The sequence below is a fragment of the Eubalaena glacialis genome, chromosome 11 (assembly GCF_028564815.1).
Source record: "Eubalaena glacialis isolate mEubGla1 chromosome 11, mEubGla1.1.hap2.+ XY, whole genome shotgun sequence".
NCBI lineage: Eukaryota > Metazoa > Chordata > Mammalia > Artiodactyla > Balaenidae > Eubalaena > Eubalaena glacialis.
The window spans coordinates 26319542-26342192 of NC_083726.1; the positions used below are offsets into that span (position 1 = coordinate 26319542).

General features: G+C 39.1%; 1 protein-coding gene across 1 annotated transcript; it reads left to right on the plus strand.

Annotated features, from left to right (window-relative positions):
* Positions 1 to 195: 195 nt before the first annotated feature.
* NDUFA12 (NADH:ubiquinone oxidoreductase subunit A12) lies at positions 196 to 22078 on the plus strand. The gene is made up of 4 exons (XM_061205031.1): positions 196 to 329; positions 1113 to 1195; positions 3661 to 3748; positions 21798 to 22078. The coding sequence occupies exons 1-4, from the start codon at positions 244 to 246 to the stop codon at positions 21976 to 21978; spliced, it is 438 nt and encodes a 145-aa protein (XP_061061014.1). The 5' UTR covers positions 196 to 243; the 3' UTR covers positions 21979 to 22078.
* Positions 22079 to 22651: the final 573 nt, after the last annotated feature.

The following is a 22651-nucleotide window of genomic DNA, read 5'->3' on the forward strand; positions in this document are numbered from 1 at the left end:
TGCAATCTCTGAAAACTTTGCTTCGGAGGGAAACCAACCAACCGCACCTTTTCTGGAAAGCGGTAAGAGGCCTGACGGGGGAGCTCCAGACCCGCGCGCTCCAGACCCGCGCATGCGCAAAACCACCTCCGCGTGCCGCGCGTGCGCGGGAACCTTCTGTGGGCGGCGCCCTGCAGCTGAGTGGCAGCTTCCCCCCGGTGGGTTTTCCGCAGCGCGCCGGAGAGGCGGGGCCTGCGGGACAAGATGGAGTTGCTGCAGGTCCTGAAGCGCGGGCTGCAGCAGGTCCGCGGCCACGGCGGCCTCCGCGGCTATCTACGAGTTTTCTTCAGGTAAGCGGCCAGAGCCATGCTCTTGGCCTCTGGGGCTGGACTTGTGCTGGCTGGTTTCTTGGAAAGTGGCCCGGGCTTGGGTCACCTTGGAGAATCCGCAGCTCTTCTCAAGGACAGTCTTTGCCCGCTTCCCCCGGGCCGAAGTCTCTGTCCAGGGGCCTCCCGGAGACAGGACGAAAGCCGGCTCTAGAGACAGAGCCATGACGCGGAGGCGACAGCATATGGGCTGCACCCCTGCTCTGCTTCCTGGAGAGCAGACAGCATTGCCAAACACTCACTGCGTGACCTTGGGAAAGTTTTTTTTTTCCTCCTTCGCTGGCCTTCACTTGCCTTCCCTGTACTGTAAGGAGTTGAGCGAGGTGATCACAGTGAAATACTTGAGCTTCCAGATTTCCTGAAGTTTTTTGCTAACTCCGTTGCCTCATGGCCTAGGGATAGTAGATAAAAGTAGTCTTGTAATTCGACGATATTGCATCTATCTATTGAGTGTACTTTAGGCACATCAGTTAGGTCAGTTTCTCTTTTCTTGTGCTGTAATGGCACTAGGACAACAAGGGCAGGGATTCTAGAGCTCTTACCTGAAAGCTGATTCTCTGACAATGAGTGGCCGTGAACCTGGGGATGAAAGCTAGAAGTATACAACCAGTGACCATACCCAGCACCTCCTCATTTTTCTAGCTGGCACAGCTGCCTATGTTTGTGAAAGTTGGTATTCTCACTTTACGTGTGTGTTGTGAACAAAGAATCTTCCTAAAATGTCTGTTTTCTTTTGGACATTCCCAGGGCAAATGATGTGAGGGTTGGCACATTAGTGGGGGAAGACAAATATGGAAACAAATACTACGAAGACAACAAGCAGTTTTTTGGTGAGTTCAGTATTTTTTGGTATAAATAATGGGAATGAGATTGGGATTTGATTTGACTTTGTTTTCTTTAATGTACAAGGAACTTTTACAAAGTACTTGTAAAAGGATGAAGAACTCAATAGAAAAAAGAAAAAGATAATTCACAGGAAAAGAAAACTAAATGAACAAAGGAATGAAAACGTGCTCATCTTCACTCTTTTTTTAAAAATTTTTATTTATTTATTTATTTATTTATTATTTATGGCTGTGTTGGGTCTTCGTTTCTGTGCAAGGGCTTTCTCTAGTTGCGGCAAGCGGGGGCCACTCTTCATCGCGGTGCGCGGGCCTCTCACTATCGCGGCCTCTCTTGTTGCGGAGCACAAGCTCCAGACGCGCAGGCTCAGTAGTTGTGGCTCACGGGCCTAGTTGCTCCGTGGCATGTGGGATCTTCCCAGACCAGGGCTCGAACCCGTGTCCCCTGCATTAGCAGGCAGATTCTCAACTACTTTGCCACCATCACTCTTTTTTTTAAAAAAGAATACATTATTTAAAAAAAATTTTTTTTTATTGAAATATAGTTGATTTACAATGTTGTGTTAGTTTCAGGTGTACAGCAAAGTGATTCACTTTTTTTTTCCTTTTTTTTACATTCTCTTCCATTATAGGTTATTACAACATATTGAGTATAGTTATCTATGCTATACAGTAGGTCCTTTTTGGTTGTCTATTTTATATATAGTAGGGTGTATATTGTAATTACAGACTCCTGATTTATCCCTCTCATCCTCACTTGTAATTACAGAAATGTAGCTCAAAAAACAGCGTTATCTTTTTTCACCTATCAAATTTTGAAGTATTTGCCAATCTGATAAATTCCAACTGGGGAAATACCATAAGAATATGTGGGTTAACGCAGTCCTTTTGGAGGACAGTTGGTAAATTTTGTTAAAATTTACATTGCACATATCTTTTCTCCCAACACTTCTAGGAATTCACCTCAAATATTCTTGCAAAACAAAGACACCCATTGCAGCATTTAGTAGTAAATTCTAAAAGCCACATTAGTTATATGCATCAATTGGATACTGATGAATTACACATTTTTTAGAATACTTTGTTGTATAGAAAGATATCAAAGATATGTGTAACATGAAAAACTCTAGTTGCAGAACAATGTTTGATATCCTCACAGGGAGAAAATATATGCTTTTTTAAAAAATAAATTTATTTATTTATTTATTTTTGGCTGCTTTGGGTCTTCGTTGCTGTGCGCAGGTTTTCTCTAGTTGTGGCGAGTGGGGGCTACTCTTTGTTGCGGTGCACGGGCTTCTCAGTGCAGTGGCTTCTCTTGTTGCAGAGCACAGGCTCTAGCCATGCAGGCTTCAGTAGTTGTAGCACGTGGGCTCAGTAGTTGTGGCTCCCGGGCTCTAGAGCGCAGGCTCAGTAGTTGTGGCGCACAAGCTTAGTTGCTCCTCAACATGTGGGATCTTCTCTGACCAGGGCTCGAACCCACGTCCCCTGCATTGGCAGGCGGATTCTCAACCACTACGCCACCAGGGAAGTCCTAATCATCCACTTTTAATAGATAAAGAGATTGAGTCTCATAAAACTTGCCTAATATACACTGATAATAAGGGACAGTCTTGTATAGTGCAGGGAACTCTGTTCAGTACTCTGTAATGGCCTGTATGGGAAAAGAATCTAAAAAAGAGTGGATATATGTATAAGTGATTCACTTTGTTGTACACCTGAAACTAACACAACATTAAATCAACTATACCACAATAAAAATTAAAAAAAAAAAAAAGTGACAGTCTTCATTAAAATCCAGGTCTTTGCCTAACAGTTTTCTAAATTGTGGTTATGCTCTCAACTATTTCACAGAAATCTTTTAAAGAATGCAGCGTGCTGTTTTGATAACATGAGCTGTTCTACTTATCTAACCATCATATATAGTGTTTGCTTATTATGTAATAATCACCAGTTTCCGAAAGGATCTCTGGTGGTTGTTTAAAAATATTTATATGGAAACATATAATTCAAGTGTGATTGCTGTGAATACATTTCTCCTGCCCCAGTCTTAGGAGGAGCACTTTTCTCCTGAATACCCAGAACAGCTAGAAACATATTCCCTCCCCTTCCCTCTCTGATACCCCCTTGGAGGGGGAGCTGGGGGAGAAGTAAGGGTTCTCCACTGTGAAAGGGCTGAGCCCTACCCACAGAGTGAGTCTCAGTCCCCATGCAGGGATTTTGCTGAGGCGGCCACTAGGTTGTTGATAAAAGCTTGCCTACACTTCCTGGAGTTTTCCTTCAGTAATACACCCAGGGCTCTAGTTCTCTAACATTTCTCTTATGTAAGAGCACATAAAAGTCTTTTCTTAATAAAAAAAGTTGTCTTCTTTGATGTTATGCAATTATAATTTTTTGAAAAGGTTGTTTTTATTTCCTCACATCTCTCTAAACTACATGTTGATCTTTCCATCCAGGCCGTCACCGATGGGTTATATATACTACTGAAATGAATGGCAAAAACACATTCTGGGATGTGGATGGAAGCATGGTGCCCCCTGAATGGTGAGCTACATCAACATTTTATTTTATTTCACTTGGCAATATTTGTTTCATTACACAAATATTTGTTGTATATCTATTCTTAAGTTAATCAGTGTTGTTCTGAAAGCATCTGTCCCAATTGCAATGGCTGAATCACTAGTTACCCTAAAACTTAGTACCTTAGAACAACAATAAGTATTTATTTCATAGTTTTTGTGGGTCAGGAATTCAGACAAGCCACATCAGGGATGGCTTATCTCTGCTCCAGGATGTCTGAGGCTTCAAGTGGAAGACTCAAAGGCTGGATAGTAGAATCATCTTGTTACTGAATTACGTCCTATGGACCCTGATTGAGATGGACACAGCACAAACTTTACTCAGTGGCCAAAGAATGGAGAAGTGGGAACTATGTTCACAGATCAACTTCTCGCCCAGGTGGCAAGAGGGATTTAATTTTGTAGAGTAAAGACAAAGGGAGGAGGAGTGAGGCTAGTGATGGGGAGGCATATGCATTAGTCTACCGGGAAGGGCAGGGCTCCCCCCACCCTCAGGGTGTGGGGTGCCACTCCCTTTTGATCCTTTTTTGGTCTTTAATGTCTGGTCATGGCTGCCAGTAGGTGTGTCATATAATATGCTAATGTAGAAAAAATCAATGTATAATCAGACTCTGGGTCTGTTGGAGGTCAGATTCATTGGCTGGTCCCATCTGGTTCCATCTGGGTTTTTGTTTGTAGCTTCCTTTCTTATCTCTGGACCCTTTAACTGAAGGATTTATATTCACTCCTGCTAGAGGCAGGGGTGAGGTGGAGGGGGTGGCAGATTTTGAGCAAGGACACTCCTGCCAGAGGTGGGGGTTGGAGGGTTTGAGCAAAGACCTGCAGCAGCTCTGGCAACAGTCTGAAGGTGTGTTCACTCAGTGTCTGGCAACTGATGGTGGCTGTTTAGCCGGGGGCATGGCTGGGGTGTTGGATTGGAACACCCTCAGGTAGCCTGAGCCTGCTCAGGCAAATGCTCTGAGACAGAGCGCCAGGCAGAAGCCATGTGGCCTTATCTGACTTAGTCTTGGAAATCATCCAGTATTGAGTCCGCATTCCCTTGGTCAAGGCAATTAGAAAACTCCCCCCATGTTCAACCAGAGAGGTTACAGACTATCTTGATGGAGGGGTGTCACCAATCATATTATATGTTGGGATATATAATAGTGTGGCTGTCTTTGAGGGAAAACAGTGTGCTGTAGTATCACCTGGCCATAGTGAAGAGAAAGGCTAAAAGAACTCTGGCTCTGATCTTATTTGGCAGTTTGACTTAAAGCATTAATTCCTTAACCTCTCTGGAGCTTGGATTTCTCATCTGTAAATTGAGAGCCCCCAAATTCCTTAGGTCTCTAAAAACTGTGATTTTTAATATGCCTATTTTGAAATGAAATTTTAAATGCTCTTACTTGAATTACCAAATTTTTAATAAACTTTCAAAGCAAGTATTTATATCTATTTCATAGGTTGTTGGTTGATACACATTTAAACTCTAGAGAGCCTTTCTAGTTGGTCTAGAAAATTTCACAAAAAAAACCTAAAAATAAGTGTCAGGTTAGCTGTGATAGTTTATTTTGGTTGAACTTGATCATCAGAAATAGTTCTGTGCTCTATTGAGTAGAAACTAGGATAATCTCAGAGTACTCACTTTCATTCTAAAGGCTCAAGTAGAAATCCAGGCATGTAACATAAGTGAGGGAAGTACAGATGTGAGACTGTTGGGGGTATTGGGGACTGTATTGAACTGAAAAGCACATACTCCATCAAAGAGGGCAGCAGCCCTGTTCACTCTCTGCAGTTCCATCAGGTAAGAATTCAGCCAAGGGTTTCTAGATATGATTTTTCAAGAGAAAGTGGAAATCTGTATTTCTTTTTGAGACTTCTTGGTTTTAAATGTTTATTTTAAAGATATTTATCAGTTTAAATACAGCACTGTCCAATAGCACTTTCCGTGATGATGGAAATGTTCTATATCTGTGCTGTCCAATAGGGTAGCCACCAGCCCCACGTGGCCCAGAGCACTTTGAAATGTGGGTAATGCAACTAAGGAAGTGAATTTATTTTATTTAAATTGAATAGGCTGGGCTTCCCTGGTGGCTCAGTGGTTAAGAATCCACCTGCCAATGCAGGGGACACGGGCTCAAGCCCTGGTCCGGGAAGATCCCACATGCTGCGGAGCAGCTAAGCCCGTGCGCCACAGCTACTGAGCCTGCGCTCTGGAGCCCCTGAGCCGCAACTACTTAGCCCGCGTGCCACAACTACTGAAGCCCGCGCGCCTAGAGCCTGTGCTCTGCAATAAGAGAAGCCTCCGCAATGAGAAGCCTGCGCACCGCAACGAAGAGTAGCCCCCACTCGCTGCAACTAGAGAAAGCCCGCGTGTAGCAATGAAGACCCAACGCAGCCAAAAATAAATAAATTAATAAATAAATTAATTAAATCTATAAAAAATTAAATTAAAAGGATAAATTGAATAGGCTACTTGATTGGACAGAATAATTTTTTAAAATAATATGTGAGCTAAGCAAAATATGTTTGTAAGATTTCACCTACCTCTGGTCCACTACTTGGACTAATTAGAAGCATTTACTCATGTTGGTGATGTAGTTTGAAGACCACAATATTGGATTCTGTCTTTAATAAAACTCATTGGCTCTTAACATGAGAAAGCAGCACTGATGTTACATTTGAAGCTGGATTTTTATGCTCTTTTTAATGGGAAATAATAACCTGTGGTCTGTTAAAATCTGAGGAGCTGTCTGCCTTCTCGAAGCGGCATTCTGTATATACGTTGGCACTGTTTGAGACCAAGATCTCAAAGTGGCTTTAGGAGGCGAGGTATCCTGCTAGTTTTCATTTGTTTGGTTGTTTTGGGGGAGGGGTTGGTCCTAAGAGTGTGTGGAAGGCCTGTGGGCTGTCGTGTTCAGATTGATGGCCATCTCCTTCAAAGCACCTATCTAGATTGGGGGCTGGGGGAGGGAAAATTATGTGGGCTGAAACACATTTTAAATTATTAAATAGTTAAAAATCTGAAATGATAAAAGTACTATGCAGCCAAGCAAGTCCTTTTATATATAAGATCTGAGATCACATTAAAAAAAGCTGAAAGCTGTAGAAGATAACATCACCTGCTGGGGTGATGCCTGAGGGCAGTTGAGGATACAAAGCTGAGTTTCTTTGTGGAGTGGAGCCTCCTAAGGTCTGAGTACCTTTGATGACCCTTGCTTGTAAGGGAAGCTTAAAGGCTTGTGATGAGTCTTTGTAGGGAGAAGTGGTTCGGATAAGCTCAGCTGTTTGTTTCTTAGAACCCCCTTTGCTGAGTGAGTGCAATACATTGTAGAATTCTAACCTTACCTTTGATTTGATCCATGAATACATTTGAAGTTGGGTTGATTTATCTTTTATTAGAGAGCCAGGTATTATCTTACATACAGAGTAATGAATTACAAATACAATTTGTCATCTTTATTCATTTACATAATTATTGTGTACCTACCAGGTGCCAAGAACTATTTTGGGCACTGGGGATACAACAGTGAGTAAAACAAAGTCCTTGCTCTCATGAGGGGAAACAGAAAAACGAATATGTTATATATTTTAGGCAACAGTAAATGCAAGGAATTCATAAAGGGATAAAGAGCAGTGGCCTTCTCATGTAGGGGAGGTGGCTGTTTTATACAGGCGTTAGGGAAGGCTTCTTTGAGGGAGTGACATTTGAAGAGGGGAGGGGGGGCGGTGTGATGAAGAGCTCCAGGCAGCAGAAACCACCGGTGCAAAAGTCCTGTGTGTTTGAGATGTATTGCTTGTATTCATAGAACAGCAATATGGCCAGTTTGGCTGGAATGGAATGAGTGAGGCGAAGATGTCAGGAAATGAGGTAGGAGAAATAGCTAGGGCTTTCAATAGCTACATCTACATGTAGATCTTGTAAACCATGGGTAGATCCGTTGGCTTTTTTTTCTAAAGTTCTCTGGAAGTCACTGGAAGGTTAGGTAGGATGTGATCTGTTTTACAATTTTTTAAAAATTGGGAAAAATCCCAAACTTTTTGAAAAGTTACAAGTATTTGAATCATTTCAGAGTTGCGAAAATGATGTCGTATCATGGCTGAATACTTTAGAGTGTAATTCCTACAGCCAAGGACATTCTTCTACGTTACCACAATATAACCATCGAAGTTAGGAAATTAACAATGATGCACCAATGCTGTCTAATCGTCAGACCCTCTTCAAGTTTCATCAGTTGTCCCAACAATGTCTTTTATAGCAAGGGAATCTGGTCATGCATTTTATGTGGACCTCATTTCTCTCTAGCTTCTTTCACCCTGGTTTGGTTCCTCAGCTTTTCCTTGATTTTTATGATCTTAACACTTTGGAAAATTACAGGCCAGTTGTGTTGTAGAATGTCCCTCGGTATAGATTTGTCCATTGTTTCCTCATGACTAGATGGAGGCTATGCATCTTTGGCAGGAATGTCACAGAAGCAGTGTCAGATTCTTCTTGTTGCATTCTATTAAATGACATCTAGTTTTGATTTGTCTCATTACTGAAAATTTCTATCACTTGATTAGGGCGTGTGTGCCAGATTTCTCCATTCTAAAGTTATTCATTTTCCCTTTACAATTAATTAGCATTTTGTGGGGAGATACTTTGAGGTTATGCAACTATCCAGTTACTCGTCAAACTTTAATTTATTTATATCAATATGAACTGTCATTTTAATCAATGTGTTGTAATCCATTACTATAATTCGTTATTTTATTGCTCAAATTGAACTCAGTTTGACCAGTGGGAACCCGTTCAGTCTGCATTTGGGGTCCTTTTGAAATATCCCCCTCATTCTTGGAGCACTTTCTTGCCTTCTGACAAAAGGTGTGCTAGGTTCATCTTACATTTTCCCTGCCCCACTCATGAAAACAGCCATTTCTCTGAGGAGCCCTGTGTTTGTTTTATTTTCTTACTTGCTGTTTTTCAGTAGAGAATAGTATTTAGAAACTAATATCTGAGTGCAAGATACGCTCATTGCTGTTGGGGCATCTCAGTGGACAAGCTCAAATGACTGTAATGATTGTGTGTGTGTGTGTACATTTCTATTTCTATATCTCTCTTTTTCACCTCATATATTGAAAACCATAAGTTGACAGCAATGCCACTGAATCCAGTCCAATACTGCAGGTTATGTTCTAGTTTTCTCCCTTTCTGTATATGTATCTGTTTCTCTTTTATTTAATAGAGTTACTTATTTGATGAATCCCACTGTAGGTAACAAAGTTCCCATTGCTGCCTTCCCACCTCCCCACCACTGACCTCCCTTCTTACCTCACTTTGCCTCCAACACCCCACATCAGCTTGCCACCCCTCTCACCCCATGTGGATGCCCTCCTCTCCCCATTCAGGCTCTGTCACCTTACTGGGCTGTTGCCACACTCATCATCTCCACTCCCCATGCCAAGCAAAGACAGATGCCTACCTTGATTGCCCCCACCTAATGGCTCTTGGACTCTGATTTAAATGTTTAAAGCATCCCTGTGATTGCTGTGAATAGAGGAAGGGAGCCTTGTGGAAGTAGTCTGATTACTTAGGGAACTATTTATGTAGTTGTCTGGGCCAGCTCCATCCAGAGATGAAGGAAGTTGGATAAGGTGTCAGTAATGTAGGTTGTGCGATTTGGAATTTTATCAGTTGTCTACTACTGTGTAACAGATTTTTTAAATTTAGTTTAAAACAATAAACATTATCTCACCATTTCTGTGGGTAAGGAATTTGAGTACAGCTTAGTTGGATGCCTCTGGCTTAGAATCTCACAAGGCTACAAAGAAGATATCATCTGGGGCTGCAGTCATCTCAAGGTTTGAATTTGGAAGGATCCACTGCCAAACTCATTCACATGTCTGTAGACAGACCTCAGAAAACTTGCTTCCGAGAACACTCATGTGGGCCTCTCCACAAGGCCACCTCATGACATGACAGCTGGTTTTCCCAGAGTTACAATCTGAGAGCGAATGACAGAGAGCACCCTAGATGGAAGCCACAGTCTTTTTAAACCTAATCTCAGAAGTGACATCCCACGCTGCTGCTGTATTCTGTTTGTTAGAAGTGAGTCAGTAAATCTAGCCCATACTCGAGAGGGGATTACACAAGGGTGTGAACACCAGGAGGATGTGGTCATTGGAGGCCATCTTAGAGGCTGCCTACCACAGGGACATATTTTGAAGTAAGATGGACTCAACAGGATTTGCTGATGGTTTGGATTTTGAGAGAAGAGGGTAACTTCAATGTTTTTGGCCTGAACTATTTGGCACATTTACTGAGAAGAGGAAGAGCAGGCAGGATGGGGGAAGCAGAATGGAAGGCGTAATCAAGAGTTCTGTCCGAGATGCCTGTTAGACAACCAAGTGAACATGGTGGGTAGACAGTTGAAAACACTAGTCCAGAGGTCAGAATAGAGGTTGGTGCCAGAGATAGGACTTGAAATGAGATTTCACCTAGTGTAGTATGCAGTTTTCGTAAATCATGGGTAAAAGGTTTGAGAGAATCTGATCTTCAGTTAAATGTTACCCTGGAAACCAGATGAGATTGTATCAATCATATTGCTGGATAAAACTGATTCCTGACTGGTAAACTGCATCTAGATTGAGAGGATTTATAAATGCCTGATGAGTTAGCTATGTTTGGGCTTCCCTGTCTTGCTGCTCTTAGAACTAGCTTGTCCCTTGTGGCAATGGCAATCCTGAAGCCATGCCCATGGAGTTGTTGTTAGTAGAGATGTTAGCTTTTGTGGACATGAAGCTTTTAAGTCAGGGCAGCTCCTGCACCTGCCTGATGTGGCTCTCATCTCCCTTGAGCCTGTGCTGTGTCATCTAGGGAGTCAAAGAAAATAGCTCCTGGATGGCTAGGTGGGCTGTCACCTGCATGAACTACTGCAAAGACTCCTGGTGAGAGGAACACCTGATGCTTCCCAGTTGGCAAGCTGTGGTTCCTGTCCTCTGTCCTTCTGAGTTTTCTGGTGCCCAGTGTGGCCTATGATGGTCTTTGAGTCTGTTCAGTAGCTACATAGTCTCACCTGGGGAAGGCTTTCTCTTCAGAGCCATCAGTGTTTTTGGTAGAACCAGGGAATATCTTTAATGAACTTCTGTGGCTCACTTAATGTTCCCTGATCTTGTGGGAACATTAGAAATCTTGTGGGTTTGTCTGTTTTGTCTCAAGACTTTCATTTTCTTTGAATGTGTCAGCAGTCGGTAAGGCTGTTAGGTCTACCAATAGATAAACAAAAAGTATTCATGGTGGTGCAAATGTCTGGGATGGGCAGGGGAGCTACACAAACCTTGAAAATTAAAAATTAAAAAAAATTATTGCCTAGAACCTAGCACAGCACCCAGCTTACATATAGTTCATTCCATTAAATGAATATTTATTGAGCACCCCACTATGTCTCAGGCACTGATGGGTTTGTATATTCATAGCAGTGAACAAAATATATGATCCTCTCTTGGAGTTTATAGTCACTTTAATGAATACTAGCTGGTAGACTAATACTATACTATAACTTAGTGTCTGTCATTTTACTTTGTTACAGTCCCTTTCTTTTCTTCATTTATGGGGTCAGCAATGAGATTTTAATTTCTTCTTATTTAACTTGATTGAATAGAATACTCAAAGTATTTCAGTAGATTACAAGTACTGTTTTATACCACTTTTTTTTTTTAAATAAATTTATTTATTTATTTATTTTGGCGGGCTTCTCATTGCGGTGGCTTCTCTTGTTGCGGAGCACAGGCTCTAGAGCACAGGCTCAGTAGTTGTGGCTTGCGGGCTCTAGAGCACAGGCTCAGTAGTTGTGGCGCACGGGCTTAGTTGTTCCGCAGCATGTGGGATCTTCCCAGACCAGGGCTCGAACCCGTGTCCCCTGCACTGGCAGGCGGATTCTTAACCAGTGCACCACCAGGGAAGTCCCTTATACCACTTTTGATTGCCCTTAATTTTATCTTTAAGTTAGCTAATTGCTACCATCTATACAATAATGCTCAATAATCTTTATTTTCATTTTTATGGTAGTAAACCAAGTAAGTAATCAGTATCTACATGAAATTTGACAAGATAAAATGTTGTTGAATACCGGTAGAAAGGTAGAAAGTTTGGGCTGTTTTTTGCATAATAGTATAAAATTACTGTTTTCACTTACATCAGGAGGAACAAAGTTTTTTGTGTGTGTGGTTTGAATTATTGGAACTCTGAAATCCTTTGAACCAAGTTAAAAAAAGAAAAAACCATGGCTGGCCTGGATTTTTCTTTACTGTGTATGTACTTTTTTCCCACTTGGTGGCACCTTCTGTTCATTTTAAGTAATATGTCTTTCCTTCCTCCATGTAGTGCACTAGTCTCTCCTCATATATTAATTTTTCTTACTAAAATTAATGTTTAAATTACTCAAGTAATACATAAGTACTTTTTAAAAAAAATTATAGCATATGTTAAAAAGTTTTTGCTTTTTTTTACAGAACTTAATTTTGCCCTTGAAGATTTTTCCAGTGCCATGGTGACATTGATAACGGTTTTTCTCTTGTAGGGTTAATTTATTTAGGATACTTAACATCATTGTGGTCAGCTTTTTTTCAGTTGACAGTATGTTCTAGAAGCCTTGTAGAGAAGTAAAGTGGCAGATGAGGAGGATTACTTGGAGGTGACAGAGAAGAATCAAGGATGATTCTTAGGTTTGGGGCTTGAGAGGTTGGGTAGATGGTGGTACCATTCATTCAGATGGGAAGACTGGGAGAAGGGTAGGTTGTGAGGGTGGAGGGTAGGAATCAGAAGCTTCTTTTTTGGATGTACTAAGTTTGAGATACCTGTCGGAAATCCAAATGAACAGTTGTGTGAAGTAAACAGCAGGATAGATAAATCTGGAGCTTAGGACAGAGGTCAAGCCAGCAAAGAAGAATAAGATGTAGCTACTAGCAAAGTAAGAAGAAAGGCAAGAGAGGTTAGCATTTCAACAAACATGGGAAGTCTAACTGTATTGATGTTTGCTGAGAGGTTAAGTAAGATAAGGACAGAGAGGTGTCCACATGGATTTGGCAATATGAACTTCATCGAATCTAAATGGAATCTGTTCTTGAAAAAAATGTGGAGAGATCAGAAAAGTTTAAAAGAATCTGTCAGGGGGCAGGGATAATCCATATACACCCCAAAGAAGCAACCACTGTCACCATTTGGCATATTTCCTTTAGTCCTTTTAAATAAATTTTTGTGTAGTTGTTGTGTTCATGATCAGTCAGTTTTATTTTCTGTTTTTTCTGTAGATAATATAAGCAATCTTCCATGCTATTACAACAGTCCTTATAATCGTCATTAAAATATTTTTTCTGATTATAAAAATATACAATTGTTATAGAAAACTTGGAAAATCCAGAGAAATACAAGGTACAAACAAAAATAAACTTTAATTCCTTGGCCAAGGAATAAGCACTGTTAACATTTTGTTCACTGATTCAACAAATACCTGAGTGTCTGCTTTTGAGTAGAGAAGGAATGTTTTTAAAGGTTCACAGTGTGGAGAACAGGTTGTAGTTCATTGGTCACACCTTCTTCAGAAGAAGGTTTGTGATTAGAAATAACTATATATAGATATATATGTGTATACATATGTATTTCTTTATTATACACAATATTTTGTTTCTCTTCCCCCTCCCCTCACTTAATATATCACAGATGTTTTCCCCATTTCACTTAATATTCTACTTGTCAGTTTGAGTGTTTTAGTATCTTAGGGGCTTTGTATATAGACAGGATTAATGGCAGTTTGGGTTTATAATGAATATTCTATTTACTATAGCTGCAAATTTTAAAACATAGTTGTTCTTAAGCTTTGAGGTTCTATTTATAAATAGGATAACAAGATTAGTAAATTGAATATTTTTGCAGAAAGATAAAGAACAATCATATTCTCTTGTTCTTTGGTGAATGTTTGATAAACTTTTAATGGAAAGGATTAAATTCTCCTAAAGAGTTATCTCCATTTGCAAGTTTAGTTAATTACATCCATTTAAGCATTTTAGGGCACATTTATAAATGTAATACATTTGATTTTTTAAGTATCTTCAAATGCCCAGTGTAGGTAGATTAATGAACCTATCAAGCAAAATGTCCCTAAGCCCTTAAATGACTCTTGTTTATGCAAGCCAAAAATTTAAGGGTCCTCCTCAACTCTTTCTCTAATAACCAGCCTATCAGCATGTTCTTTCTGCTTTACTTTCTGAATATATCCCATGCCTGATATACCTATGGCTGTTACCCCAGTCCAAACCACAATAATCTCTTGCCTGGACTGCTACAACTGCCCAACTGGTTTGCTTACATTCTTACAATACGCCAGTATTCCCAACATACTAAGTGATTAGGGTGATGATTTTAAAATGTAACTCGGATCCCATCAGACCTCTGCTCAGAACTCTCCACTGGCTTTCCATCATGGTGAGAGTTAAAATTCCAACTCCTTACATGGTCTGCAAGGAGTTGGAATGTGATCCTGGCCCTTCCAGGTCTGCGTACACTGCCCTGTTCACTGCCCTGCTAACTTTTGACTTATGAGCCATATTGGTCTCCTGGCTTTTCCTGGAGCGGTGAGCACACTTCCACCTCAGTCGCTTTGCACTGGCTATTTCCCCGGGTGTGGCGTGGCTCACGCTCCTCAGATGGCCTAGCTAAAAGAGCCCTGTCTTCCTCTCACACTGTGTCCCCTTGCCCTGCTCTAGTTCTTTCCTTGGTAGCACTTACCTCTGCCTGGCATTTTATTGCGTAGTATTTACTTTATTGTTTTTCCAACTACCATACTTCTTGATGGTAAGAACTTTGTTCACTGTTGTGTTGCTAATGCCTAAACCAGTGTCTAGTACGTGGTAGTTGCTCAGTAAATATTTGTTGAGTGAAAGGGGACATACTGTTTTACTTGAAACAACTGTTATTTTGCTTTTTGGCTACAGTAATTTTATTTGCTTCTGGTAGCTGATCCAAAAATGATATGTCTTGTCACTTCTTTTATAGCTTTTGTATGAATTTGAAGCTCATATTTACCTCTAAATTCCACTCTAACTTCAACCTGTCCTTTTTAATACCTTGTCCCACTAAATTGTATCTTATAGTCTTTTTTTTTTTTTTTTTTAATATTTATTTATTTATTTTTGGCTGTGTTGGGTCTTCGTTTCTGTGCGAGGGCTTTCTCTAGTTGCGGCAAGCGGGGGCCACTCTTCATCGCGGTGCGCGGGCCTCTCACTATCGTGGCCTCTCTTGTTGCGGAGCACAGGCTCCAGACGCGCAGGCTCAGTAGTTGTGGCTCACGGGCTTAGTTGCTCCGCGGCATGTGGGATCTTCCCAGACCAGGGCTCGAACCCGTGTCCCCTGCATTGGCAGGCAGATTCTCAACCACTGCGCCACCAGGGAAGCCCTTATAGTCTTTTAAAATATTATTTTCCTAAATAAATTGCCATCTCTCAATGCCAGAGAATATTGTCTTCTTTCTCTTGATGTATCTGCTTAATCTGTCCTTTTTCAGGTAGTAGGTGTTGTGTAAAATACTCTGAACTGAATTAAAATGAGTGTTATTCAGTACAATGTGTTGCAAGCTTCTTTTCAAAATAGATCCTTCCTAATGTTTATTTTCTGCTCCGGAAAATCAGAATATAAGAGGCTATGTTCTAAGAAACTATAAACTGCATGTTTAAGTAGATATTCCTGTATTACACAATGTTACTTTATAACCTTTCTCTGTTAAAATGTGCTGATTATAAGCAGAAGACAAGATTGTTTTGATTTTTAAAATTCAGCTTTTGTTTAACACATTTCATTTACTATGCAGTGCTTCTGATTCTAACATTTTACAAAGATGAGTTGTTGGAAAATTTTATACCTGGAGTGTGGAAATAAACTATGTATTACTTTTGGTGAACAAGGAACTACTCTTGATTCCAATTTCCAGAATAAATCTGTATTGTGTTCACAGGTTAGCAATGTATTGGGTTGGCCAAAAAGTTCGTTTGGGTTTTTCCACAAGATGTTATATATATAATATATGCTAGAGATAGTCATGTAGAAAATTTTGAGGTTTCTAGATTTAAAAAAACAGTTTGAACCTTTTCTATGTAACTGTAGTGAATGACGTTTGTGCGGTGGAATTGACGTAGGAAGAACTTCCATTAAGGTAGACTGAGAGAAACAGTCTATCTGCTACTAAAACATTTAGTACTTTAAAGAGAGTGATTTTTTTTTTTTAAGTGATGGCTTAAAGTGGGATGAAATGAGGTTAGAAGTAGAAGAACCTACTTACAGTCTCAAATAAATGACAGATGAATTGAGCAGGATTTTAAAACCATCTCTAGTTGTTTCGAATTAGAAGGATTTTTCTTTCTAATAGCTTTGTTTTATCTTACAAAGTAGTACATGTTTATTACAGAAAATTCAGAAAATAACAAAGCAAATAAAAGTAACCTATTATCCTACCACACCAAGATAAACTACTGTTAATATTTTGATATATATTCTTTCCATCTCCTCTTTTCCTATGCATATGTATCCCTTGTTTTTGTTTTTAATGTAAGTGGGTTACTTTTTGAAGAAGTAGCCCAGTTTTGAATCCTAGCGTCACTATCATGGGCAAGTTATTTAGACTCTCGGTGCTCTAGTTTCCTCATTTATTAAATTGGGATAATAACATCTGTCTCATAGAGTTAAGAATTAAATGAGTTAGTATTTGTAAAGTGTTTAGAACAGTGCCTATGACTTATAAATGCTATTTAGTATCATTAAGTAAATTAAGTAAATAACCTGCTTTTTAAGCTTAACATATGGTGAGCATTTTCTCAAGTCATAAAATATTCTCTAACATGATATTTAATGAGGCTTTAATATTCTGTCATGTGGATGTGCCCTGAGTTATTTAAGTATTCCCTATATTATTCTTGGTTTTGTTCTTTCCATGTTTTCACTGTTATATATAAAGCTTTGGTCAGCATCCTTGTATGTAAGCATGTTCCCACACATCCTTATTTCCTTATGGCAGATTCCTACAAGTAAAATTGCTGCATCCAGAAGTGTACATGTTTTATAAGTGTTTGGTACCTACTGCCAAATTACCTTCAATTTAGATTCTCAGGGTAAATACATTCAATTTACATTCTCAGGGTAAACACATTCAGCTGTATATGAGTTTGATTTCTCTGTAACTTCACAAATACTGGGTATTATTATTATTTGTTAAAATCTTTGCCAGTTTAGCAAGTAAAAAGTTATATCTTGTTTTCATTTGTATTTCCTTGATTAAACTTCTTTTTTGTTGTTTGCCATTTTTACTTTTTCTTTTTATGACTTATCTTTTAACATCTTTTATCTATTTTTCTATTGGATGTTTGACTTTTTCTTTCTGATTTGTAATGATAGATGAACTACTTTTCTGTATGTTACCAATATTTCCCTGTTTCTTTTATTTTTTAATCTTGTTTTCAGAGTTTTAGGACATAACACTTCAATTTTTATGTAGTAAAATTACCATTTTTTTCTTTATGGCTTTGGCCTTTGATATTAAGCTTAGAAATGGTCCTTCATATTCTATAAATATCAATATATCTTATGAATATAAATATTCACACATTTGTATCAGTGCACTATTAATCTATCTGCAATCTATCCTGATATATGGCTGGGGAAACCTAATAATTTTTTTCAACAAAATTAATTATCCTAGCATAATTTGTTGAGAAATGTTTACTTTCCCCAATGATTTGAAATGCCAACCTTACCTTATATATCCTTTAGTCTGGGGGATTTTTTTCTGTTTTATTATTGTACTTTTGTACCAAAATCTTGGTACAAAATTTTTGTGCCAATTTTTATACCATTCTAATGTTTGTGACTTTAATGTCTGGTAATACTGGCCTTCCTGATTGTTGTGAGTTTTCAGAATGTTCTTAAGATAGACTTGCAGCTGATCTTTAGAATTATAATTGTCAAGCCCTATTGAGATTTTGATTCAGATTGCATTTAATTAAAAAGGATAATTACTGAGCTAACAAAGTTTGAGTTGGCTATCTTGTAATGAACTGTCTGGTTTTTATTGCATTAAATATATCAGTCTTATCCTGTGGTTAGATGGATCTCAGGATTTTGACAGATACTTAAGTGCTATCATAATCCCAACCAGTTTTCATCTATTAATTGTAATTAAGGTCCTGATCAAAATGTTCTCTTCAGCCATTGGGAAACTGTGTTCGAGACTCAGTGTGTAACATACATGCTGTGGGACCTTGGGAAAGTCATTTCAATTCTGTTTCCACAATTTTAAAATATGAAATACTTAGTATTAAATAATACTAGTGATATGACTGATAATAATACTAGTGATATGACTGAGTGATATGCATGAGAATGTTTTGTAAACTAAAGTGGGATGGAGTAATAATAATTTTAGTATAATGAATATTTTTACCTCAAAAAACAACCTGGAGTGGGTTTTTTTTCTAGTCTATTATATTTTTTGAAAAATTGAAAAATCTTTAGTATTTCTTGGCTCAGTAATGTTAAGTGAAAACATCTGAAACATGAACATAGGAGCCAGCCTTGATTCCCAAAATTAATAATGTATATTATCCAAGGAAAAGATTCAAAACGGCCTATATTTTTGTTGTTGTTGGTTGTTATTTGTTAATGTTTTATTTCTGGAAATTTTCTGAAAGGGAAAATTAAACTTTTATCTTTGTTATTAATAGCCATCTTAAAGACTGTTTTCATTTGCAGTGATTTTTTATTTTTTATTCTTAAATTTTTATTTATTTATTTATTTATTTTTGGCTGTGTTAGGTCTTCGTTGCTGCACGCAGGCTTTCTCTAGTTGTGGTGAGCGGGGGGCTACTCTTTGTCGTGGTGCGTGGGCTTCTCATTGTCGTGGCTTCTCTTGTTGCAGAGCACGGGCTCTAGGTGTGCGGGCTTCAGTAGTTGTGGCACGCGGGCTCAGTAGTTGTGGCTCGTGGGCTCTAGAGCGCAGGCTCAGTAGTTGTGGCGTATGGGCTTAGTTGCTCCGCGGCATGTGGGATCTTCCCGGACCGGGGATCCAACCCATGTCCCCTGCATTGGCAGGCGGATTCTTAACCACTGTGCCACCAGGGAAGTCCCTACAGTGATTTTTTAAAATCTATTTTATACGGTATATATTTTTATTTCTTAAATTTCCTATTAGGCTGTTTAATTCTTTCTTCACAAATAAATCCCTCCATTTTGTACTTTGAATGGCTAACAACCTCAAACTTAAGTGAAGTAGTATATTTTCAAAGAAGGGGAAAGTGTTCTTTTCCTCTTCCTTTCCACACTTTTTCCTCATATACAACTGAGAATTGTATCGACCACTTATGGGATTTATTTCCATTTGAGTTGTGTTGTAATTGTGATTTAATATCTTTGTTATTAAAGATATTTTGAGGACTTCCCTGGTGGCGCAGTGGTTAAGAATCCGCCTGCCAATGCAGGGGACACGGGTTCGAGCCCCGGTCCGGGAAGATCCCACATGCCGCAGAACAACTAGGCCCATGCGCCACAACTACTGAGCCTGCACTCTAGAGCCCGTGAGCCACAACTACTGAAGCCTGCATGCCGCAGCTACTGAAGCCCACGTGCCTAGAGCCCGTGCTCCTCAACAAGAGAAGCCACTGCAATAAGAAGCCCTCATACTGCAACAAATACCCAACGCAGCCAAAAATAAATAAATTAATTTTAAAAAAAAAGATATTTTGACACACTTGAATATATTTGAGTACTGAGTTTTTTCCAAAGTGTAATGTATTTTCATTATATTTATCTCTTTTGTATTTATAACTTTTTGCCTTTCCGCCAGTCTCCTTATTTGTAGTCTCACTGACTTTATCATCAAGTTTAAGTAATTTTATATTTTGTCCTGTAAGATAATAACAGTGATATAAAATTGAAGTGGGTCTGATGCTAGCTCAACACAGTTTTCTAGACAATACTCTTAGTCCATTAGCATCTTTAATTAATTGGAAGAAAAATGACCCAGATGAAAACCTGTTTTGCAAAAACTCTTTGGTGTGGAAATCTAAAAGGTATTATTTCTTTAGGCTTTATTTAATAATGTAACAGAATGGTTATATTAGCCTAGCATACTATAAACATTTTCTTATTTTATAGTTTCTTATTCTAACATAATAAGAATAAATTGCTGTTTAGTCATTCCCTGACTCTAGCCAGTAGCCTTACTGGATGAACATTTTCACATTTTATGTGTTGGTGGTAAAAAACTTCTTTTAGTTTTCTTTCTTTCTTTCTTTCCTTTTTTTTGGCCATGCCATGCAGCTTGCAGGATCTTAGTTCCCCAACCAGGTATTGAACCCAGGCAATGAAAACACTGAGTCCTAACCACTGGACCACCAGAGAATTTCCCCTCTTTTAGTTTTCTTGAACATTTTCTATTTCTCCATGAGCTCTCAGTTAAGCAACTAAATAGGCATATAAAAGCTTTGGACTGTGGTTCCTTAAATATTTTAACTTTCAGGAGTCTCGATGGCAATTATTTGAATAAAAATCTTCTTTAGTTACTTAAGCTGACTCAAATGGCAAAAGTTAAATATTTCTGCTGTGCCTTAAATTACACAAAGCCCCTTGATAAATAAGAGCCTTGGTTTTGACAGCTAATCCCGCCTTCGAGTAGCTCGTGGAGCCTGTCTCACCACCACTGTCTCACTAGGTTTCAGAGCTCATGTTAATAGTTGTTTATTGGTCCAGGTTACTTTCACTAATCCACAGTTTCCTTTGGAGTATGTAAGAGAGAAACCAGCCCAGTGTGTACAGACTTCTTCATTCTTTATTGTGTTAGCTCATCATGATGTAATTATTTTTAGACACAAATATAGCAACAGTAATAATATTTTATCTCTATTCTCGTAAGTCTTAGCCAATTACCTGGCTGTATCTATCAATTACTGTTAGCAAATATTCTTAAACTTACATAGCATCATAAATTTTTCTCATTAGCTTTAGTCTTAGTTATTTTACTGAAACTTCCTCCACTAGCCCCTTCCTCTGTTGCTGGGCAGTCTTCCACCCCCCCTTTTTTTTTCTTGGAGCTGCAATTCTATGCCTGTCACCTCATTCCCTTTTCCCATAGGGTCATCTTTGTCTTGTGAGCTCTGAGTCTTGTTATGAATTCTCTCTCCCCTTCCTTTCCCATATAAATTCAGCTTGGCTTTCTGCTCAGTTCTACTCTTTGTCTCTTGGACTTTGATTCTTTCTTTTCTCTGTTATTAGAGAGACAGTTCTCTGTACTCCAAGGAAACGCCTAGCTTTCTCCTTTAGGCCAGATTTCTGGCACCTCCAAGCAAACATCTTTTGACGAACACTTGAAGCTGAAACACTCATGAACTTTGGGCTGTGATTTAATAATTTTATTATAACAAACTGTATGTCCTCCAGTGTTTGGACTTAAGCTTGGATTTAAGATGCGTGCAGAGACCCTCTTCTTCAGCAGGAGCCTCATGGGTTTCAAACTAGACCTTCATGAACCAGAGCACCCTGAGCATACTGAAACTCCGGAATCAGCCTCTAGCATCTAATAGTAATACTGTACGTCATCAGTTCTAAAATAGATTTTTATACGTAAAATTAGGATACATGTTATAATCAATAGTGTCACAGTTTAGTTAGCAGCATTTTTTCTTTCTTAGAGATAACAAAATAATGGTGTATCTTAAAATTGATGGTGTCCTAGATTTGATGAAATACAATAATTATAACAGCAATAGCTAACATTTGTTGAGTACCTACTATGCACAAGAATTTTTCTAGGTGCTTTATGTGTATTGTCTCATTTAATCCTTACACCATTCTTAGTAAGAACGTTCAGATGAAAAAACCCAGGCGTAGAAAAGTTCAGCTAGTTAGTGATGGAGCTGAGATTTGAGCTCAAGCAACACAGTAGCTCGAGAACTGCTCTCTTAACCCTCCTCCCACTACACTATGCTGCCTCTTCATAACTGTCTTTTTTTCCCTCTTTAAGGCATCGTTGGCTTCACTCTATGACTGATGATCCTCCAACAACAAAACCACCTATTGCTCGTAAATTCATTTGGACAAACCATAAATTCAACGTGAGTGGCACTCCACAACAATACGTACCTTATTCCACCACTAGAAAGAAGATTGAGGAGTGGGTCCCACCTTCAACACCTTACAAGTAAAGACAATGAAAAACAATTTACATGTAAAATATGGGGCTTTTCCTGTAATTGTACTTCTGCTGCTTACTGTTAACTTGATTAAAGTTATTTGATTAAGCAATGTCTGTTGTGCTTTTTTGCCCTTAACTTTGTCATTTGTCAACTGCAAAATAGAAGCTTACAAACATGGGAAATTGAAGTAGACTTCTGTTGGGGCGGCTACGTCATTTACATTTCCCTCTTGCCTGCGTGGTTGTGTCTGTGCTTCAGCCCTGCCGCGCTGCCACAGCTGATTGATAGGGGAAGACCTAACGCTGAGCTGAGCCAAACAGATTTTCCCATGGGAATTTGAAACTTGAATGGAGAGACAGAGGGGCTGAGACATCAGAGTTGGATGACTTTTATGGTAGCCCTGCAAGGAGAAGGTTATCAGAGGTGTATCATTTCCTGAGTTTTGGTTCTTTCATAGTTTATTTGGATCTGTGAACTATCCCAGGATCCATCTATTCTAATATATTTTTATTTCTTTAAGCTAAGTAAGGTCACTGACTTTTTTTTTTTTTTGCTTGCAAACAAAAGAGCTTTAACTAATGTCCAGATTGGTTCCAAAGAATGGGTTGTAGGCAAAAGAACTTCGGGGAAATAAGGAATCTTTGGAACTGGTTATGTTGGGTAGGATGAAAAGGCAGTGCCA

Bases quoted from the DNA above. Each gene is read 5' to 3' on its own strand.
- NDUFA12 (XM_061205031.1), top strand. From the start codon at position 244: ATGGAGTTGCTGCAGGTCCTGAAGCGCGGGCTGCAGCAGGTCCGCGGC. The intron at 330-1,112 runs GTAAGCGGCCAG...GGACATTCCCAG, and splicing joins TATCTACGAGTTTTCTTCAG to GGCAAATGATGTGAGGGTTG. The intron at 1,196-3,660 runs GTGAGTTCAGTA...CTTTCCATCCAG, and splicing joins AGACAACAAGCAGTTTTTTG to GCCGTCACCGATGGGTTATA.